This window comes from Salmo salar, chromosome ssa15 (genome assembly GCF_905237065.1).
Source record: "Salmo salar chromosome ssa15, Ssal_v3.1, whole genome shotgun sequence".
In the NCBI taxonomy this organism is placed as follows: domain Eukaryota; kingdom Metazoa; phylum Chordata; class Actinopteri; order Salmoniformes; family Salmonidae; genus Salmo; species Salmo salar.
The window spans coordinates 54,125,811-54,147,045 of record NC_059456.1 but is presented as its reverse complement, the minus strand read 5'-3'; the positions used below and the strand labels follow the sequence as shown (position 1 = coordinate 54,147,045).

General features: G+C 43.2%; 1 protein-coding gene across 6 annotated transcripts in view; it reads left to right on the top strand.

The window, feature by feature from the left end:
- Positions 1-21,235, top strand: part of LOC106571557 (1-phosphatidylinositol 4,5-bisphosphate phosphodiesterase beta-4) — a 131,946-nt gene that overhangs the window by 88,692 nt on the left and 22,019 nt on the right. For all 6 annotated transcript variants that reach the window (XR_006759203.1, XM_014144727.2, XM_014144720.2 and 3 more), the window contains 14 exons: positions 2,238-2,381; positions 8,308-8,387; positions 8,664-8,717; positions 8,809-8,890; positions 9,015-9,115; positions 14,784-14,841; positions 16,010-16,118; positions 16,327-16,537; positions 16,614-16,707; positions 16,991-17,070; positions 17,535-17,619; positions 17,832-17,922; positions 18,110-18,205; positions 19,084-19,247. Coding sequence is in view for 5 of the 6 variants with exons in the window: in XM_014144727.2 (XP_014000202.1) it covers positions 2,238-2,381; positions 8,308-8,387; positions 8,664-8,717; positions 8,809-8,890; positions 9,015-9,115; positions 14,784-14,841; positions 16,010-16,118; positions 16,327-16,537; positions 16,614-16,707; positions 16,991-17,070; positions 17,535-17,619; positions 17,832-17,922; positions 18,110-18,205; positions 19,084-19,247 (1,449 nt within the window). In the remaining variant the exon portion in view is untranslated. The remainder of the gene's footprint in view (positions 1-2,237; positions 2,382-8,307; positions 8,388-8,663; positions 8,718-8,808; positions 8,891-9,014; positions 9,116-14,783; positions 14,842-16,009; positions 16,119-16,326; positions 16,538-16,613; positions 16,708-16,990; positions 17,071-17,534; positions 17,620-17,831; positions 17,923-18,109; positions 18,206-19,083; positions 19,248-21,235) is intronic.

Sequence of the window (21,235 nt, the reverse complement as noted above, 5' to 3'; positions counted from 1 at the left end):
CTCAAACAAATACTCAAACATCTGAAAACACTCGTTGGTGTGTGTGCACGGATCACGAGGTAGTGCGCGTATTGTTGACAGAACGGGAGGTACTCTACGTCTGAGACAGTGTGTGTGTCTGTGCATGGCGTACGTGTGGTGTGTGTAAGGCCGCGTCCCCTCCCTGTCTGTGTTTTGGTAAGGTTACGCGTTCTTCTTGGTAAACAACAGACAAAGAGCAACTCATCTCATGGCTGATCTCGGTTGGATTGCTAACACGATTACACAATCGCACAGCTATTGCCGCTAACTCAATGAACAAAGAAAGAAGAATCACATTGAGGATATTTGGCTGTATTCGCTTTAATAAACAGAGGCTGGCTTTGCAGAATGAATCGTCTGTTGCTATCCAGCTGATTCAATCACACAATAGTTATTCTGGTTGTCCTAGATAGTTCAAAGGATAACGCAAGAAGGGGAATCCTCAAGTCATCAATGTTACATAGAAAAGTTATTTAACATTCTGTTTAGGTCTGTCTGAGACAGTTGAAATGGTTAAAAAAATGTAACTATCACGTTTTGTAATGACTTGATGAGATTCTGTTGGTCTTTATTACATACAGTTGAAGTCGGAAGTTTACATACACTTAGGTTGGAGTCATTAAAACTAGTTTTTCAACCTCTCCACAAATTTCTTGCTAACAAACTATCGTTTTGCCAAGTCGGTTAGGACATCTGCTTTGTGCATGACACAAGTAATGTTGCCAACAATTGTTTACAGGCAGATTATTTCACTTATAATTCACTGTATCACAATTCCAGTGGGTCAGATGTTTACATACACTAAGTTGATTGTGCCTTTTAAACAGCCTGGACAATTCCAGAAAATGATGGCATGGCGTTAGAAGCTTCTGATAGGCTAATTGACATAATTTGAGTCAATTGCAGGTATACCTGTGGATGTCTTTCAAGGCCTACCTTCAAACTCATTGCCTCTTTGCTTGACATCATGGGAAAATTAAAAGAAATCAGCCAAGACCTCAGAAAACAAATTGTAGACCTTGGGAGCAATTTGCAAACGCCTGAAGGTACCACGTTCATCTGTACAAACAATAGTACGCAAGTATAAACACCATGGGACCACGCAGCTGTCATACCACTCAGGAAGGAGACTCGTTCAGTCTCCTAGAGATGAACGTACTTTGGTGTGAAAAGTGCAAATCAATCCCAGAACAACAGCAAAAGCCCTTGTGAAGATGCTGGAGGAAACAGGTACAAAAGTATCTATATCCACAGTAAAATGACTCCTATATCGACATAACCTGAAAGGCCGCTCAGCAAGGAAGAAGCCACTGCTCCAAAACCGCCATAAAAAAGCCAGACTACGGTTTGCACATGGGGACAAAGATTGTACTTTTTGGAGAAATGTCCTCTGGTCTGATGAAACAAAAATAGAACTGTTTGGCCATAATGACCATCGTTTGGAGGAAAAAGGGGGACGCTTGCAAGCCGAAGAACACCATCCCAACCGTGAAGTACAGGGGTGGCAGCATCATGTTGTGGGGGTATTTTGCTGCAGGAGGGACTGGTGCACTTCACAAAATTGATGGCATCATGAGGAGGAAAATTATGTGGATATATTGAAGCAACATCTCAAGACATCTGTCAGGAAGTTAAAGCTTGGTCGCAAATGGGTCTTCCAAATGGACAATGACTCCAAGCATACTTCCAAAACTGTGGCAAAATGGCTTAAGGACAACAAAGTAAAGGTATTGGAGTGGCCATCACAAAGCCCTGACCTCAATCCCATAGAAAATTTGTGGGCAGAACTGAAAAAGCATGTGCGAGCAAGGAGGCCTACAAACCTGACTCAGTTACACCAGCTCTGTCAGAAGGAATGGGCCAAAATTCACCCAGCTTATTGTGGGAAGCTTGTGGAAGGTTACCTGAAATTAATGACCCAAGTTCAACAATTTAAAGGCAATGCTACCAAATACTAATTGACTGTATGTAAACTTCTGACCCACTGGGAATGTGATGAAAGAAATAAAAGCTGAAATAAATCATTCTCTCTGCTATTATTCTGCTATTTCACATTCTTAAAATAAAGTGGTGATCCTAACGGACCTAAGACAGGGAATTTATACTAGGATTACATATCAGGAATTGTGAAAAACTGAGTTTAAATGTATTTGGCTTAGGTGTATGTAAACTTCCGACTTCAACTGTATCTCTCTCTCCCTTCCCCCTCTCTCTAGGACCCTAAGATTCTGTCTTCGTTCGAGGCAGCGGGGAAGAAAGAGGAGGAGCTGGAGGGATGTGTCATCTGCGTCTGTAGCGGGACCGACCTCGTCAACCTCTCCTTCATGTACATGGTGGCTGACAGCCCAGACACAGCTAGGGTAAATACGCAACGTTAATATCATGTTATGACAGCATTATTACAACGTTCATACGACATCCATACCTCATTACACGCTGCGACTGATCCGATCGACCAGGAGTGACACAGCTAGGGTAAATGCGCAACATTCAAACCGACACAGGGTTCATACCATTACAACATGAATGTAACGTTGCTCAACTCGAACAGACCTAGTCAACCCCAATTTCTTTACATGGTGGTAGTGAATCCAGACAATGCTAGGGTAATGCCATCACGCGGCCAGGATATCTCTCTGTCCCTCTCGCTCTCTCTCTCTCGCTCTCCCAGCTAGCCCTTACAGGGGTCACCATGTGAAACATTGCACTCTGGTGGTGACATGGAAAACTGTGGCTAGCCAGCCAGGACGTTTCAGAGGAGTATTAGAAGAAATGGGAAGATTGGAGTTGTCAGTCAGCTGGACGCAGAAGACACCTTTTGATGTATCCGTGAACAGATGACGCCGAATTGTTTGATGTGGTTGTTTTAGTCGGATTCCTGATAAGACGTGTGTAAATAAGAGACGGAGCGAGGGGGGGAAAATGGTTAACGTGGGGTTTACACCGTAGAAGACGGAATGCGGAATGATTATAGACTACCTAGAGGTGCCATCACCAGCTAGAGCTTGAAGGTCACACACACACACACACACACACACACACACACACTAACACACGCTTATTCATGCTACCTTGTTCTCTTGCTCTCTGGTATACAGACACCAAACACACGCACACACGAACAGACCATCTCACACTCTGCCTCACGTATTAAGGGTAATGTGTCCGTTGAAAGAGAGAGAAGCCGGACAACATGTGTTATAGAGAGAGCGAGAGAGAGAGAGAGAGAGAGAGAGAGAGGCGAGGGAGATCCGAAATCAACGCTGTTTACACACACACATACAGGCAGGATAGCTGTGTGCATACATCTGCATCTGCTGTTTGGTCGTGGCTGCTTTGAAATTAAACAGAGAGAGGAAATTAAACAAACACTGTGGGTGAGGAGAGAACACACACACACATAGACACAGTGAAACGGATACGCTGTGAGTAAATAAACGTCCGGAGAAGGCCGTACGTGTGTGTGTGTGTGTGTGTGTGTGTGTGTGTGTGTGTGTGTGTGTGTGTGTGTGTGTGTGTGTGTGTGTGTGTGTGTGTGTGTGTGTGTGTGTGTGTGTGTGTGTGTGTGTGTGTGTGTGTGTGTGTGTGTGTGTATTGTGTAAGTTCACTACATGACCAAAAGTATGTGGACACCTCCTCGTCCAATGTTTCATTCCAAAATCAGGGATATTAATATGGAGTTGGTCCCCCCTTTGCTGCTATTACTGCCTCCACTCTACTGGGAAGGCTTTCCACTAGATGTTGGAACATTGCTGCGGGGACTTGCTTCCATTCAGCCACGAGCATTAGTGAGGTTGGGCACTGATGTTGGGCGATAAGGCCTGGCTCGCGGTCGGCGTGATAATTCATCCCAAAGGTGTTCGATGGGGTTGAGGTCAGAGCTCTGTGCAAGCCAGTCAAGTTCTTCCAAAACCGATCTCTGCATACAATTTCTGTATGGACCTCGCTTTGTGCATGGGGCCATCGTCATGTTGAAACAGGAAAAAGCCTTCTCGAAACTGTTGCCACAAATTTGGAAGCATAGAATCGTCTATGATGTCATTGTATGTAGAGGTCAGCGATTATGTATTTTTTTTTTTTTTTTTTCAATGCTGATACCGATTATTGGAGGGCCAAAGAAGCTGGTGCCGATTAATCGGCAGATTTTTTACATTATTTTTGTTGTTGTAATAATGACAATTACAACAATACTGAATGAACACTTATTTTAACTTAATATAATACATAAATACTATCAATTTAGCCTCAAATAAATAATGAAACATGTTCAATTTGGTTTAAATAATGTAAAAACAAAGTGTTGGAGAAGAAAGTAAAAGTGCAATATGTGCCATGTAAAAAAGCTAACGTTTAAGTTCCTTGCTCAGAACATGAGAACATATGAAAGCTGGTGGTTCCTTTTAACATGAGTCTTCAATATTCCCAGGTAAGAAGTTTTAGGTTGTAGTTATTATAGGAATTATAGGACTATTTCTCTCTATACGATTTGTATTTCATATACCTTTGACTATTGGATGTTCTTATAGGCACTTTAGTATTGCCAGTGTAACAGTATAGCTTCCGTCCCTCTCCTCGCTCCTACCTGAGCTCAAACCAGGAACACATCGACAACAGCCACCCTCGAAGCAGCATTACCCATGCAGAGCAAGGGGAACAACTACTCCAAGTCTCAGAGCGAGTGACATTTGAAACGCTATTAGCGCGCACCCCGCTAACTAGCTAGCCATTTCACATCGGTTACACCAGCCTAATCTTGGGAGTTGATAGGCTTGAAGTCATAAACAGCGCAATGCTTGAAGAATTGCAAAGGGCTGCTGGCAAAATGCACAGAAGTGCTGTTTGAATGAATGCTTACGAGCCTGCTGGTGCCTACCACCGCTCAGTCAGACTGCTCTATCAAATATCAAATCATAGATTTAATTATAATATAATAAACACACAGAAATACGAGCCTTAGGTCATTAATATAGTCGAATCCGGAAACTATCATCTTGAAAACAAAACGTTTATTTTTTCAGTGAAATACAGAACCGTTCCGTATTTTATCTAACGGGTGGCATCCCTAAGTCTAAATATTCCTGTTACATTGCACAACCTTCAATGTTATGTCATAATTACGTAAAATTCGGGCAAATTAGTTCGCAACGAGCCAGGCGGCCCAAACTGCTGCATATACCCTGACTCTGTTGCAGAGGTGACACATTTTCCCTAGTTAAATTCATGTTAGCAGGCAATATTAACTAAATATGCAGGTTTAAAAATATATGCTTGTGTATTGATTTTAAGAAAGACATTGATGTTTATGGTTAGGTACACGTTGGAGCAATGACAGTCCTTTTTCGCGAATGCGCACCGCATCGATTATATGCAACACAGGACAGGCTAGATAAACTAGTAATATCCTCAACCATGTGTAGTTAACTAGTGATTATGATTGATTGTTTTTTATAAGATAAGTTTAATGCTAGCTAGCAACTTACCTTGGCTTCTTACTGCATTCGCGAAACAGGCAGGATCCTCGTGGAGTGCAATGTAAAGCAGGTGGTTAGAGCGTTGGACTAGTTAACCGTAAGGTTCCAAGATTGAATCCCCAAGCTGACAAGGTAAAAATCTGTCGTTCTGCCCCGAACAAGGCAGTTAACCCACCGTTCCTAGGCCGTTATTGAAAATAAGAATGTGTTCTTAACTGACTTGCCTAGTCAAAAAATATTGACAAAAAAAAAAAACATTGAAAAAATCGGTGGCCAAAAATACCGATTACCGATTGTTATGAAAACATGAAATCGGCCCTAATTAATCGGCCATTCCGAATAATCGGTCGACCTGTTGTATGTTGTAGCTTTAAGATTTGGTCCCTACTTTCCTCCCTCCATCTTTCAAATAACCGTCACACCTTCTTACCCACTCCTCTCCTTACTCACTCCTCTCTACCTCTCTGACTCTCTCCATCCACCTCCTTGACCTCACAACCTTACCATTCCAGCCACAGGGCCAAGTCATAATTGGGGTGACGGTAGCGTGACTAAGGGCAGTGGTACTTGAAGTGGCCAAGGCAACAGAACAGAGGAGAGAAGAGTTGGTCACTTGTTCCATTGTTCCCACCACCGTTAATACACTATTGATTGCATTTCAAGGGCTGGAGCAGTGAAAGCTGAGGGTAGTTGGTGAAATATAGCCTACTGCTTACTGCTCATTTCCCTTCATATCTTAGACCAGGTACAGCTACAGGTAACTGCCAAAATAAAGGAAAAATCAATATAATGTCTTAATAAGGCATTGGGCCACCGCAAGCCGCCTGAATAGCTTCAATGTGCCTTGGCATAGATTCTACAAGATTCTCCAGTCTTTTACCCAAGTGTGTGTTTTATTTTGGCAATTACCTGTACGTTCAACAACATGAAATATTTCATACTTGAATGTTTTTATAACCCTCCAGGTTTGTAGCTGTATCTAAACACGTGTTATTTAGCCTTGGATGTTGTTTCTTATCTGGGAGGGATACTGTAACAATGCCTTTAGAATATAGTTTGTTTGTTAGTTGCCTCAATAGAACAATTAATTCCAACAGACAAAAAGCTATTGAAAACTCTTTGATCGAAACAAATGCATTTAGGCTAATTGTTTGTGGAAAATGCACTTGTAAGCATGCAGTCTTTGTCAATGTCTAGGCTGTTCTGTGTCCCTGGAAGTTTTTTCTGCTTTCTTTAAACAGAAGGGACTTAATGACAATACAGCTAACATTAACCACAGAGATTTCCTTTCATGAACATCAGGGCTGAACACACACGCACGCCCACACATACACATGCGCACACACACACACACACACACACGCATGCCCACGATACACATGCGCACACACACTCACACACAAAAACACACGACTATGTTTTACTATACTTGTGAAGACTTTTTGGGGACCAACAATTAATTCCCATTCAAAATCCTATTTTCCTTAACCATTAACCCTAACTCTTAACCTTAAACTTACCAACTAACCCCTATTTTGTAAGTTCACTACATGACCAAAAGTATTTGGACACCTGCTCGTCAAACATTTCATTCCAAAATCAGGGATATAAATTTGGAGTTGGTCCCCCCTTAGCTGCTATTACAGCCTCCACTCTTGTAGGAAGGCTTTCCACTAGATGTTGGAACATTGCTGTGGAGACTTGCTTCCATTCAGCCACAAGAGCTTTAGTGAGGAAGGGCACTGATGTTGGGCAATAAGGCCTGGCTCGTGGTCGGCGTTCCAATTCATCTCAAAGGTGTTCGATGGGGTTGAGGTCAGGGCTCTTTGCAAACCATTCAGGTTCTTCCAAAACCGATCTCTAGAAACCATTTCTGTATGGACATCGCTTTGTGCACAAGGCCATTGTCATGTTGAAACAGGAAAAAGTCTCCCCGAAACTGTTGACCCAAAGTTGGAAGCATAGAATCATCTATAATGTCATTGTATGTTGTAGCTTTAAGATTTCCCTTCACTGGAACTAAGGGGCCTAGCCCGAACCATGAAAAACAGCCCCAGACCATTATTCCTGCTCCACCAAACTTTACAGTTGGCACTATGCATTGGGTCAGGTAGCGTTCTCCTGGCAATCCTGATTCATCTGTCTGACTGTCAGATGGTGAAGCGTGATTCATCACTCTAGAGAACGCGTTTCCACTGCTCCAGAGTCAAATGGAGGCGAGCTTTACATCGTTCCAGTCGACGCTTGGCATTGCGCATGGTGATCTTAGGCTTGTGTGCGGCTGCTCGGCCATGGAAACCCATTTCATGAAGCTCCCGACGAACAGTTCTTGTGCTGACGTGTGCTTCCAAAGGCAGTTTGGAACTCAGTAGGGAGTGTTACGATATTTACGCAATGTGCGCTTCAGCACTCGGCGCTCCCATTCTGTGAGCTTGTGTGGCCTACCACTTCGCGGCTGAGCCCTTGTTGCTCCTAGACGTTTCCACTTCACAATAACAGCACTTAAAGTTAACAGAGGCAGCTCTAGCAGGGCAGAAATCTGATGAGCTGACTTGTTGGAAAGGTGGCATCCTATGACGGTGCCATGTTGAAAGTCACTGAGCTCTTCAGTAAGGCCATTCTGCTGCCATTGTTTTCTATGGAGATTGCATGGCTGTGTGCTCTATTTTATACACCTGTGAGCAACGGGTGTGGATGAAATAGCTGAATCCCCTGATTTGAAGGGGTGTCCACATACCTTTTGGATATATAGTGTATGTATGTGTGAACGCTTGTGTTTGTATGTTTCTTTCTTTCTTTCTTTCTTTGTTTGCAGAAGTGGACGGAGGGTTTGAGGTCAGTGATCCACAATTTCAGAGCCAATAACGTCTGTCCTATGACCTGCCTCAAGAAACAGTGAGTAGACACCCATTCAAAAGTCTATTTTCCTTAACCCCTAAACCTAACTCGACCCCTTAACTCCTAAACCTAACCCTAATTGGAACCCTAAACCTAACCCCTAAGCCTAAGATTGCCTTTTTCCTTGTAGGCACCGGCTAAACGTCCCCACTTGTCTGAATTTTCATTGTTTTACTATAGAAAAACCCAAAACACACACACACACACACACACACACACACATGCTGACACAAACACACACCTCTATATGTGTTGTCTCTCCTCTTTTTTTAGTTGGATGAGGATGTGCTTTCTGACCAATGTGAACGGCAAAATCCCAGTGAGAACGTAAGAGATACTTCAGTTAGTAATAACATTTATCGCTCATTTGAGTTGATCCAGTCGACGTTGTGATGACAGCTGACTCGCTCCGTTTCAGCATCACGCGGACGTTTGCGTCTGGGAAAACAGAGAAAGGAATCTTCCAGGCTCTGAAGGAACTGGGACTGCCGAGTGGAAAGGTAAAGGGAATGTTGTGCACGGTACCTTTTTATTGTAATTCTGTCATCGGATCTACCTCCCATCTTCAGAATGATGGCGTAGGACACTGTTGTGTAACATGTATCATGTCGTTCTTTCCCTCAGAACGATGAGATAGAACACTCGGCGTTCCCCTTTGACATCTTCTATGCCCTGACTCAGAAGATCTGCCCTCGCACTGACATCGAGGAACTCTTCAAGAAAATGTGAGTGGTGACTAACTCCACTCCCCAGACCTCTTCTGCTGCACTCTCCCCTCTCGATGATCTAACCTGCTCTACTCTAGAAAGCTAGCTGCACCATAAATGCTAGTCACATCTGAGTGTACAGTAAGGGTAGGAGTAGCAAGGTCTTACGCTGGTTGAGAAGACATCTTGTCAATGTCATAACTGGTTGGAAATATGTATTTTCAACCAGTTTTGCTCACTGGTCAGGCGTTTACAGTACAACATCTATATAGCATTTTATTGCTATGTGTTTTTCCAGCATGGTCCCAATAGTGATTATTGTAGTGAAGAGGTATTTAGTAGAGGTCGACCGATTATGATTTTTCAACACCGATACCGATTATTGGAGGACCCCAAAAAAAAGCCGATACCGATTAATCAGACTTTTTTTTTTTATGTATTTGTAATAATGACAATTACAACAATACTGAATGAACACTTATTTTAACGTAATATAATACATCAATAAAATCAATTTAGTCGCAAATAAATAATGAAACATGTTCAATTTGGTTTAAATAATACAAAAACAAAGTGTTGGAGAAGAAAGTAAAAGTGCAATATGTGCCATGTAAGAAAGCTAACGTTTAAGTTCCTTGCTCAGAACATGGGAACATATGAAAGCTGGTGGTTCCTTTTAACATGAGTCTTCAATATTCCCAGGTTAGAAGTTTTATCTTGTATTTATTATAGGAATTATAGGACTATTTCTCTCTATACGATTTGTATTTCATATACCTTTGACTATTGGATGTTCTTATAGGCACTTTAGTATTGCCAGTGTAACAGTATAGCTTCCGTCCCTCTCCTCGCTCCTACCTGGGCTCGAACCAGGAACACATCGACAACAGCCACCCTCGAAGCAGCGTTACCCATGCAGAGCAAGGGGAACAACTACTCCAAGTCTCAGAGCGAGTGACGTTTGAAACGCTATTAGCGCGCACCCCGCTAACTAGCTAGCCATTTCACATTGGTTACACCAGCCTAATCTCGTGAGTTGATAGGCTTGAAGTCATAAACAGCACGATGCTTGAAGCATTGCGAAGAGCTGCGTGCAAAACGCATGAAAGTGCTGTTTGAATGAATGCTTACGAGCCTGCTGGTGCCTACCACCGCTCAGTCAGACTGCTCTATCAAATCGTAGACTTAATTATAATATAATACACACAGAAATACGAGCCTTAGGTCATTAATATAGTCGAATCCGGAAACTATCATCTCGAAAACGAAAAGTTTATTATTTCAGTGAAATACGGAACCGTTCCGTATTTTATCTAACGGGTGGCATCCCTAAGTCTAAATATTCCTGTTACATTGCACAACCTTCAATGTTATGTCATAATTACGTAAAATTCTGGCAAATTAGTTCGCAACGAGCCAGGCGGCCCAAACTGTTGCATATACCCTGACTCTGCGTGCAATGAACGCAAGAGAACTGACACAATTTCACCTGGTTAATATTGCCTGCTAACCTGTATTTCTTTTAGCTTAATATGCAGGTTTAAAAATATATACTTCTGTGTATTGATTTTAAGAAAGGCATTGATGTTTATGGTTAGGTACAGTCGTGCAATGATTGTGCTTTTTTCGCAAATGCGCTTTTGTTAAATCATCCCCCGTTTGGCGAAGTCGGCTGTCTTTGTTAGGAAGAAATAGTCTTCACACAGTTCGCAACAAGCCAGGTGGCCCAAACTGCTGCACATACCCTGACTCTGTTGCAAGAGAAGTGACACATTTTCCCTAGTTAAAATAAATTCATGTTAGCAGGCAATATTAACTAAATATGCAGGTTTAAAAATATATACACTGCTCAAAAAAATAAAGGGAACACTTAAACAACACAATGTAACTCCAAGTCAATCACACTTCTGTGAAATCAAACTGTCCACTTAGGATGCAACACTGATTGACAATACATTTCACATGCTGTTGTGCAAATGGAATAGACAACAGGTGGAAATTATAGGCAATTAGCAAGACCCCCCCAGGTGGGGACCACAGACCACTTCTCAGTTCCTATGCTTCCTGGCTGATGTTTTGGTCACTTTTGAATGCTGGCGGTGCTTTCGCTCTAGTGGTAGCATGAGACGGAGTCTACAACCCACACAAGTGGCTCAGGTAGTGCAGCTCATCCAGGATGGCACATCAATGCGAGCTGTGGCAAGAAGGTTTGCTGTGTCTGTCAGCGTAGTGTCCAGAGCATGGAGGCGCTACCAGGAGACAGGCCAGTACATCAGGAGACGTGGAGGAGGCCGTTGGAGGGCAACAACCCAGCAGCAGGACCACTACCTCCACCTTTGTGCAAGGAGGAGCAGGAGGAGCACTGCCAGAGCCCTGCAACATGACCTCCAGCAGGCCACAAATGTGCATGTGTCTGCTCAAACGGTCAGAAACAGACTCCATGAGGGTGGTATGAGGGCCCGACGTCCACAGGCGGGGGTTGTGCTTACAGCCCAACACCGTGCAGGACGTTTGGAATTTGCCAGAGAACACCAAGATTGGCAAATTCGCCACTGGCGCCCTGTGCTCTTCACAGATGAAAGCAGGTTCACACTGAGCACGTGACAGACGTGACAGAGTCTGGAGACGCCGTGGAGAACGTTCTGCTGCCTGCAACATCCTCCAGCATGACCGGTTTGGCGGTGGGTCAGTCATGGTGTGAGGTGGAATTTCTTTGGGGGGCCGCACAGCCCTCCATGTGCTCGCCAGAGGTAGCCTGACTGCCATTAGGTACCGAGATGAGATCCTCAGACCCCTTGTGAGACCATATGCTGGTGCGGTTGGCCCTGGGTTCCTCCTAATGCAAGACAATGCTAGACCTCATGTGGCTGGAGTGTGTCAGCAGTTCCTGCAAGAGGAAGGCATTAATGCTATGGACTGGCCCGCCCGTTTCCCTAACCTGAATCCAATTGAGCACATCTGGGACATCATGTCTCGCTCCATCCACCAACGCCACGTTGCACCAGTGACTGTCCAGGAGTTGGCGGATGCTTTAGTCCAGGTCTGGGAGGAGATCCCTCAGGAGACCATCCGCCACCTCATCAGGAGCATGCCCAGACGTTGTAGGGAGATCATACAGGCACGTGGAGGCCACACACACTACTGAGCCTCATTTTGACTTGTTTTAAGGACATTACATCAAAGTTGGATCAGCCTGTAGTGTGGTTTTCCACTTTAATTTTGAGTGTGACTCCAAATCCAGACCTCCATGGGTTGATAAATTGGATTTCCATTGATTATTTTTGTGTGATTTTGTTGTCAGCACATTCAACAATGGAAAGAAAAAAGTATTTAATAAGATTATTTCTTTCATTCAGATCTAGGATGTGTTGTTTAAGTGTTCCCTTTATTTTTTTGAGCAGTATACTTGTGTATTGATTTTAAGAAAGACATAGATGTTTATGGTTAGGTACACGTTGGAGCAATGACAGTCCTTTTTCGCAAATGCGCACCGCATCGATTATATGCAACACAGGACAGGCTAGATAAACTAGTAATATCCTCAACCATGTGTAGTTAACTAGTGATTATGATTGATTGATTGTTTTTTATAAGATAAGTTTAATGCTAGCTAGCAACTTACCTTGGCTTCTTACTGCATTCGCATAACAGGCAGGCTCCTCGTGGAGTGCAATGTAAAGCAGGTGGTTAGAGCGTTGGACTAGTTAACCGTAAGGTTGCAAGATTGAATCCTAAAGCTGACAAGGTAAAAATCTGTCGCTCTGACCCTGAACAAGGCAGCTAACCCACCGTTCCTAGGCTGTCAGTGAAAATAAGAATGTGTTCTTAACTGACTTGCCTAGTTAAATAAAGGTTTTAAATTGTTGTTTTTTTTAAACGGCAAATCGGTGTCCAAAAATACCGATTACCGATTGTTATGAAAACTTGAAATCGGCCCTAATTAATCGGCCCTTTTGATTAATTGGTCGACCTCTAGTATTTAGTAACAGTTTGGGTTGATAACTGTAGTAAATATACTGTTTATGTGAATGACAGGAGAGAGAGAGAGTGTTGTTCTACAGTGCATTTGGAAAGTATTAAGACCCCTTCCCTTTTTTGAAATGTTGTTACGTTACAGTCTTATTCTAAAATGGATTAAATAAAAAAATGTCCTCATCAATCTACTCACAATACCCCATAATGACAAAGCACTTTTTTTTTTAAAGGAAATACCTTATTTACATAAGTATTTAGACCCTTTGCTATGAGACTCAAAATTGAGCTCAAGTGCATCCTGTTTCCATTGATCCTCCTTGAGATGTTTATACAACTTGATTGGAGTCCACCTGTGGATAGTTCAGTTGATTGGACATGATTTGGAAAAGCACACACCTGTCTACATAAGGTCCCACAGTTGACAGTGCATGTCAGAGCAGTGACCAAGAACTCAATGGTCACTCTGACAGAGCTCCAGAGTTCCACTGTGGAGATGAGAGAACCTTACAGAAGGACAACCATCTCTGCAGCACTCCACCAATCAGGCCTTTATGGTAGAGTGGCCAGACGGAAGCCACTCCTCAATAAAAGGCACATGACAGCCCGCTTGGAGTTTGCCAAATGGCACTTAAAGGACTCTCGGACCATGAGAAACAAGATTCTCTGGTCTGATGAAACCAAGATTGAAGTCTTTGGCCTGAATGCCAAGCGTCACGTCTGTAGGAAACATGGCACCATCCCTACGGTGAAGCATGGTGGTGGTAGCATCATGCTGTGGGGATGTTTTTCAGCGGCAGGGACTGGGAGACTAGTCAGGATGAAGGGAAAGATTAACAGAGCAAGCTACAGAGAGATCCTCGATGAAAACCTGCTCCAGAGCACTCAGGAGCTCTAAGTGGGGCGAAGGTTCACCTTCCAACAGGAGAACGACCCTAAGCACACAGCCAAGACAACGCAGGAGTGGCTTCGGGACAAGTCTCTGAATGTCCTTGGAGTTGTCCAGCCAGAACCCAAACGAACATCTCTGGAGAGACCTGAAAGTAACTGTGCAGCGACGCTCCCCATCCAATCTGACAGAGCTTGAGAGGATCTGCAGACAAGAATGGGAGAAAGTCCCCAAATACAGGGTGTGTCAAGCTTGTAGCGTCATACCGAAGAAGACTCAAGGCTATAATCGCCCACAAAGATGCTTCAACAAAGTACTGAGTAAAGGGTCTGAATGTGATATATATATTTTTTTAATACATCTGTAAAAAATTCAAATAAACTGTTATTTGCTTTGCCATTATGTGGTATAGTGTGTAGATTAATGAGGATTCTTTTTTTGCCCCTCCATTTTAGAACAAGGCTGTAACATAACAAAATGTGGAAAAGTCAATTGCTCTGAATACTTCCCCGATGCACTTTATGTTGGTGTTTTGTTGAGAGATGAAATGTCTTAGTCTGCAGCTGCTCTACTAATAACCCCCGGTCAACCTAATCTGCTTAATCCGGGACACATTAACACCTTTGTTTTAAACTAACTCAATGGTTCTTAAATGTTTGACCAGTGGTGATGTTAACATGTTCTAGAATGTTCTTGTGAAAGTGTAACATGACAGTGCTCTATTTTTACCCTTAAAAAAAAAAGAATTCTGCTTTCTAGTTACTGACTGACTGAGAGGGTTTTAAGAATCCTAACATTTTGTCTTTCTAATGAATTCCTTTGCAGCAATGGGGACAAAAGTGATTTTTTAAACGTAGACCAGTTAGTCAGATTTCTGAATGAAGTAAGCTCTTTATCATTCATTAACTTCACTGTGTGAGTGCTTGATCCCTCCCCTCTCACCTGGCATAGGGTAGAAGTTGCCCTTAGGCACAGATCTAGGATCAGTTAACATTTGGGGGGGATAACAATGTAAAACTGACCTTAAATCATTGTCTAGGGATAACTTCATCCTGACCCTCTAAGCTGCACGCCTCCCATCCCCAACCTATTTCTCACCACCCCCCGCATACTTGTGACTGATTGTGTAACCCTGGCGACCTGGGGAAGGAGGGGCTCCCTGTTCGGCCATCTTGCCTGTTCCTCGCTGCCTGTTTGTCTGTCTGTCTGCTAGTTGTCTCTGCTTTGGCTGAAAAACTTACCTGCTTCCACTTCTATCTTCTGTACGTGTGCCCGCTTCTCTTTCTCTGTGTGCAATGCTGAAGTGGATCCCCAGTAGTACAAAGGCTCTGAAAAATGTGTTCCCTCCTGCTTTAGTGGCCAGTGGTGTTGTCATGTCTCTCTTCTTGTAAGACCACACACGTTAGCTCCCTACTTCTGACTAGCACACACACACACCTCTTCTCCCCACCTCATTGCAGTAGCTCTGTACCAGTAACTGGCTTTTTGGTTTTCATTTCACCACCCACAAATGAAAGTGGTGTTTGTACCGGATAGTACTATATCCATTGTCACTGTGTCAGCCCGCATTTGTTTGTAAGCGTCAGCTGTGTGTGTGTGTGTGTGTGTGTTTTAATTGCTGTCTCTTGTCCTAATGGTCCCGATCCTAACCTGAGAAATTAAACAGAGGTGGTTTGTTAAAGCAACCCTCACATGATGTGTAGCTTAACCCCTTTGCGTAAGACCTGAAAACTGGCGTTAGCTTCACGAGCTAATTAGATCAGCGGGAAAAAATGGATTTATGGCACGCAGAAGACACCGGGTTCAACTCAGTTGGTCACATGACTTGTGCGCGTAAAGTTTCTCGAACGTAGCTTAAAACCATGAACGCGTTTCTGCAAAGTTTTGCCGAAGTCAGGCATTAGTTTTCATGGGTAGATCTGCGCAGAAGCTCGACTTACATGCCCATTTCTCAAGTTAGGAATGGGTCCCAATGTTCTTAGTGTGCAGTGACGTGTGTGTGTGTGTGTGCTTGTGAGTGAGACGGTCTTGTGTATCATTGCGTTCTCCAGAACCAGCGCGACCCGCGGCTAAATGAGATCCTGTTCCCCTTCTACGACCCTAAACGAGCCATGCAGATCATCGAGAAGTACGAGCGAGACCCCGACCTCAAGAAGAAAGGTGAGAGAGTGGGATGGATGGAGAGAGAGAGAGAGGGAAGAGCACTGCTGCCCTCTTCTGGTGAATAACAGAAGAGCACACCGCCCTCATACTAATGGGCCCGCATGTTTGGTTGTGTGAGAGTTGAGGAAAAACTAATGTTAAACACACACTCTGAGACACTCTCTTACTCCCCCCTCCCCCTCTGCTCCTCCTCCTCTCCCCCCAGGCCGTATGTCCAGCGATGGCTTCTGCAGGTACCTGATGTCAGATGAGAATGCCCCGGTGTTCCTGGACTGTCTGGAGCTGTACCAGGACATGGAGCAGCCACTGGCCCACTACTTCATTGCCTCGTCCCACAACACCTACCTGAACGGGAGGCAGTTCGGAGGGAAGTCCTCCGTGGAGATGTACAGACAGGTGCTGCTCTCCGGCTGCAGGTAGGGGTGGAGGGGTGTGTGTGTGTGCGCATGTGTTTTATGCAAAGTGTGTAAACTGTTTTTGTATTTGTGTCAGGTGTGTAGAGCTGGACTGCTGGGATGGGAAAGGAGAAGACCAGGAACCTATCATCACTCACGGCAAGGCCATGTGTACTGACATCCTCTTCAAGGTACACACACACACACACACTCACATTCACGCTCACTCAAAGAATGAAGACGATTAGTCAGAACGTTGTGTTCATTGCGTGTGGCAAGTCTGCCCTCTTGTGTTGATAGATTGATACTGCATCTGATTGCAACCTGCAGCTCCCATTGGAAGTTTCACTGCGGTTATTGATCAGACACTCACCTCCAGAGAGACTTAAGGAGAATGATAAATAATGGATCCAGGGTGATTTTTTTTTTTAACATCAATCCCCATGTTGCTGTTTCCCCCCCCCCCTCAAAAAGGATGTGATCTCAGCCATCAGGGAAACAGCCTTTGTGACGTCTGAGTATCCCGTGATCCTGTCATTTGAAAACCACTGCAGGTAGGATTTCACAATGATCCAGAATATTTTTTGACAACTTTGTACACGACAATGTTATTATTTATTCCTGTGCAAGAGGGAAAATAGGGAACTAACACTCACACTTGTCTTTTCTTACCAGCACAGCCTTTGCTGATAACTATATTGAGGGGAATATTGACCTACTATGGCTGTGATATGTGGTTGTCTCACCTAGCTAGCTCTCTTAAGATGAACGCACCAACTGTAAGTCGCTCTGGATAAGAGCGTCTGCTAAGTGACTCAAATGTCAATGCAAATGTCTTGATGCAAGTGTTTGATCGCGTGCGTTAGCATTTCACAAGGATCCACAATCATTTTGACAATTTTACACATAACAAGGTTATTATTTATTCCTGTACATCTGATCGAAATGACATGTAACTATTATTGCATTTGATTTAATGGCGACAACAACAACAACAACAAAATCCTGTGTGTTTCAGTAAACCCCAGCAGTACAAGATGGCTCGTTATTGTGAGGAGATCTTTGGAGAATACCTACTGAGGCATCCTCTTGAGGGATTCCCTGTGAGTCCACCTTCTAGAATACTGTATATCTATACCTGTCTGTTTCTTATCTACAGTGTCTGTATCTCTACCGTGTCTGACATTTTGATGATGACTGGACATAGTAAAGAATGTGGATGTAATATTTCCATGCTATAAAAAAAATGAACCGTTTACTGTAAATGTCTTGAGCCGTTTTATTTAAAAAACGTAATGTTTGCTGCTGTTGCCAGGTTGAAGCGGGTCGTCCCTTGCCTTCTCCCAACGATCTCAAACGCAAAATCCTCATCAAAAACAAACGCTTGAAACCCGAGGTGGAACAGAGTACGTTGACAGTCTTGTCTTTTCACATGACTGTTAACTTTATTCAAAGATTCATTTCATATCCCTTAGTTTCACACAGATGTTGCTACTGCTGGACCTGCCTGTTTTGAGTCATTCTGTATGTTGTTTTTTGATTTACTTACACTATGTTGACTTGTGTTGTTGTGTGTGTGTGTGTGTTCTGCAGAGCAGTTAGAGTCTTTTAAGAAGCACATGGAGGCAGGAGAGACCAACACACCAGCCATCTTACTAGGAGCAGAGACAGAGGAAGATGTGGAGAACGGTGAGTGTGTGTGCGTGTGCAGATATTTACGTTTGTGTACGCCTGTTCTTCTCCTTTTTGTGCTGGTGTGTAGTCACTTTGGATGCTGAGATATTTAGGCAATTTGAATCGGTTGACTGGAGTAGATGTGTGTGTCTTTGTGACCAGTGCTGTTTCTACACTTAGAAAAAAAGGAACTGTCTACAAACTGAAGGGTACTTCGGCTGTCCCCATAGGAGAACCCTTTGAAGAACCCTTTTTGGTTCCAGGTAGAAACCTTTCGGGTTGTATATAGAACCCTTTCCACAGAGGGTTTTACATGGAACCCAAAAGGGTTCGAACCTGGAACCAAAAAGAGTTTTCCTATGGAGATAGCTGAAGAACCATTTTGGAACCCTTCTTTTCTAAGTGTGTAGACATAAGCGACATAAGCTGCCGCTTAGGAAGTCACCGGGGGTCTCAGCTTACCGTTGGTTAGGATAGCAGAATACACAGTGTGCAATTTTGAAATGTGTTAGTGCATCAGCAGCATTTCTGTTATGTCAGTCACTGACAGTCACTCAATTAGCTCACGTCAGCTAACATTTTATAGATTGTAAGCAATTTTTTTCAGTCTCGCCAGCTATCTAAACCTTCTAGTAATCATGGTTGAATTACTGACCAGGCACGCAAGGCACGAACCCAGTGGCCCTGACCTCCAGGGTGACCCCATTCAGATATTATATGAACGTGGCATAAGTCATGGCAAAATGTGTAGAATTGCAGGACATTCACTTTAAAGCTTCACATTTTTCTCTCTGCCACCCAGAGGGGGGGCAACTAAAATGTTTTCGCCTCAAGCTGGGGGGGGGGGCTGTTTTGAACGGTGTGTGTTGGAGGGTAACTGTGTGTTTCTGTAGCTCTTGGTGATGTGAAGGATGTGATTCCTGACTTGAAGACGGGTACATCAGAGGAGCCTAGTGAAGAGAACAGCCTCAGCACCAGTGTCAGTATCAGTGACAGTGTCAGCGTCAGTGTGAACAAAGACGGAGAGGAGAAGGAGAGGGACAACAGCATCAAAAAGGTAGACATTTTGTGAATAGAATTTGTGTTTTTAGGTAAGACTTTGTAACCTATGAGCCATTTATTTTTGTTGCAAGCCGTGTTTCGTTAAAGCCTATTTATTTTTGTTACAAGCCGTGTTTCGTTAAAGCCTATTTCTTTTTGTTACAAGCCGTGTTTCATTAAAGCCTGTGTAAAGTTCATTTGTTTCAATGTACCGGTAGGCACCTGCGGCTTATAGACATGTGCGGCTTATTTATGTTCAAAATAAATAAAACAATTTAATTCAGTGGGTGCGGCTTATATTCAGGTGCGCTCAATAGTCCGGAAATTACGGTAGATAAGTATTCAACCCCCTGAGTCAATAAATGTTAGAATCACCTTTGGCAGTGATTACAGCTGTGAGTCTTTCTGGCTAAAGTCTCTTAAGAACTTTTCAAACCTGTGTTGTACAATATTTGCCCATTATTCTTTTTTACATTCTTCAAGCTCTGTCAAGTTGGTTGTTGATCATTGCTAGACAGCCATTTTCAAGTCTTGCTATATATTTTCAAGCAGATTTAAGTCAAAACTGTAACTAGGTCACTCAGGAACATTCAATGTCGTCTTGGTAAGTAACTCCAGTTTATACACTACCGTTCAAAAGTTTGGGGTCACTTACAAATGTCATTGGCCTCATGGTGAAATCCCTGAGCGGTACATTTTTTATGAATTTGTAAAAGATATACAGTACCAGTCAAACGTTTGGACACACCTACTCATTCCAGGATTTTTCTTTATTTTTACTATTTTCTACATTGTAGAATAATGTTGAAGACATCAAAACTATGACATCAAAATCAAATTTATTTATATAGCCCTTCGTACATCAGCTGATATCTCAAAGTGCTGTACAGAAACCCAGCCTAAAACCCCAAACAGCAAGCAATGCATGTGAAAGAAGCACGGTGGCTAGGAAAAACTCCCTAGGAAAAACTCCCTAGAAAGGCCAAAAACCTAGGAAGAAACCTAGAGAGGAACCAGGCTATGAGGGGTGGCCAGTCCTCTTCTGGCTGTGCCAGGTGGATATTATAACAGAACATGGTCAAGATGTTAAAATATTCATAAATGACCAGCATGGTCAAATAATAATAATCATAGTAGTTGTCGAGGGTGCAACAAGCACGTCCGGTGAACAGGTCAGGGTTCCATAGCCGCAGGCAGAACAGTTGAAACTGGAGCAGCAGCACGGCCAGGTGGACTGGGGACAGCAAGGAGTCATCATGCCAGGTAGTCCTGAGGCATGGTCCTAGGGCTCAGGTCCTCCGAGAGAAAGAAAGAAAGAGAGAATTAGAGAGAGCATATTTAAATTCACACAGGACACCGGATAAGACAAGAGAAATACTCCAGATGTAACAGACTGACCCTAGCCCCCCGACACACATACTACTGCAGCATAAATACTGGAGGCTGAGACAGGAGGGATCAGGAGACACTGACACTTCATGCTTCATGAGGTAGTTACCTGGATGCATTTCAATTAACAGGTGTCCCTTCTTAAAAGTTAATCCTTAATCTTACATCTAGGCGTTCCGCCAGCGGAACCCCTACCCAACAGCCAATGGGATTGCATGGCGCGAAGTACAAAAACCTCAAAAATCCAATAATTTCAATTTTTTCAAACATACAACTATTTTACACCATTTGAAAGATAAACCTCTCCTGAATCCAACCACGTTGTCCGATTTCAAAAAGGCTTTACAGCGAAAGCAAAACATTAGATTATGTTAGGAGAGTACATAGACAAAAATAATCACACAGCCATTTTCCAAGCAAGCATATATGTCAATAAAATCCAAAACACAGCTAAATGAAGCACTAACCTTTGATCTTCATCAGATGACACTCTTAGGACATTATGTTATACAATACATGTATGTTTTGTTCAATCAAGTTCATATTTATATGCAAAATCAGCTTTTTACATGATGTTCAGAAAATGTATTCCCACCAAAAACTTCCGGTGAATTT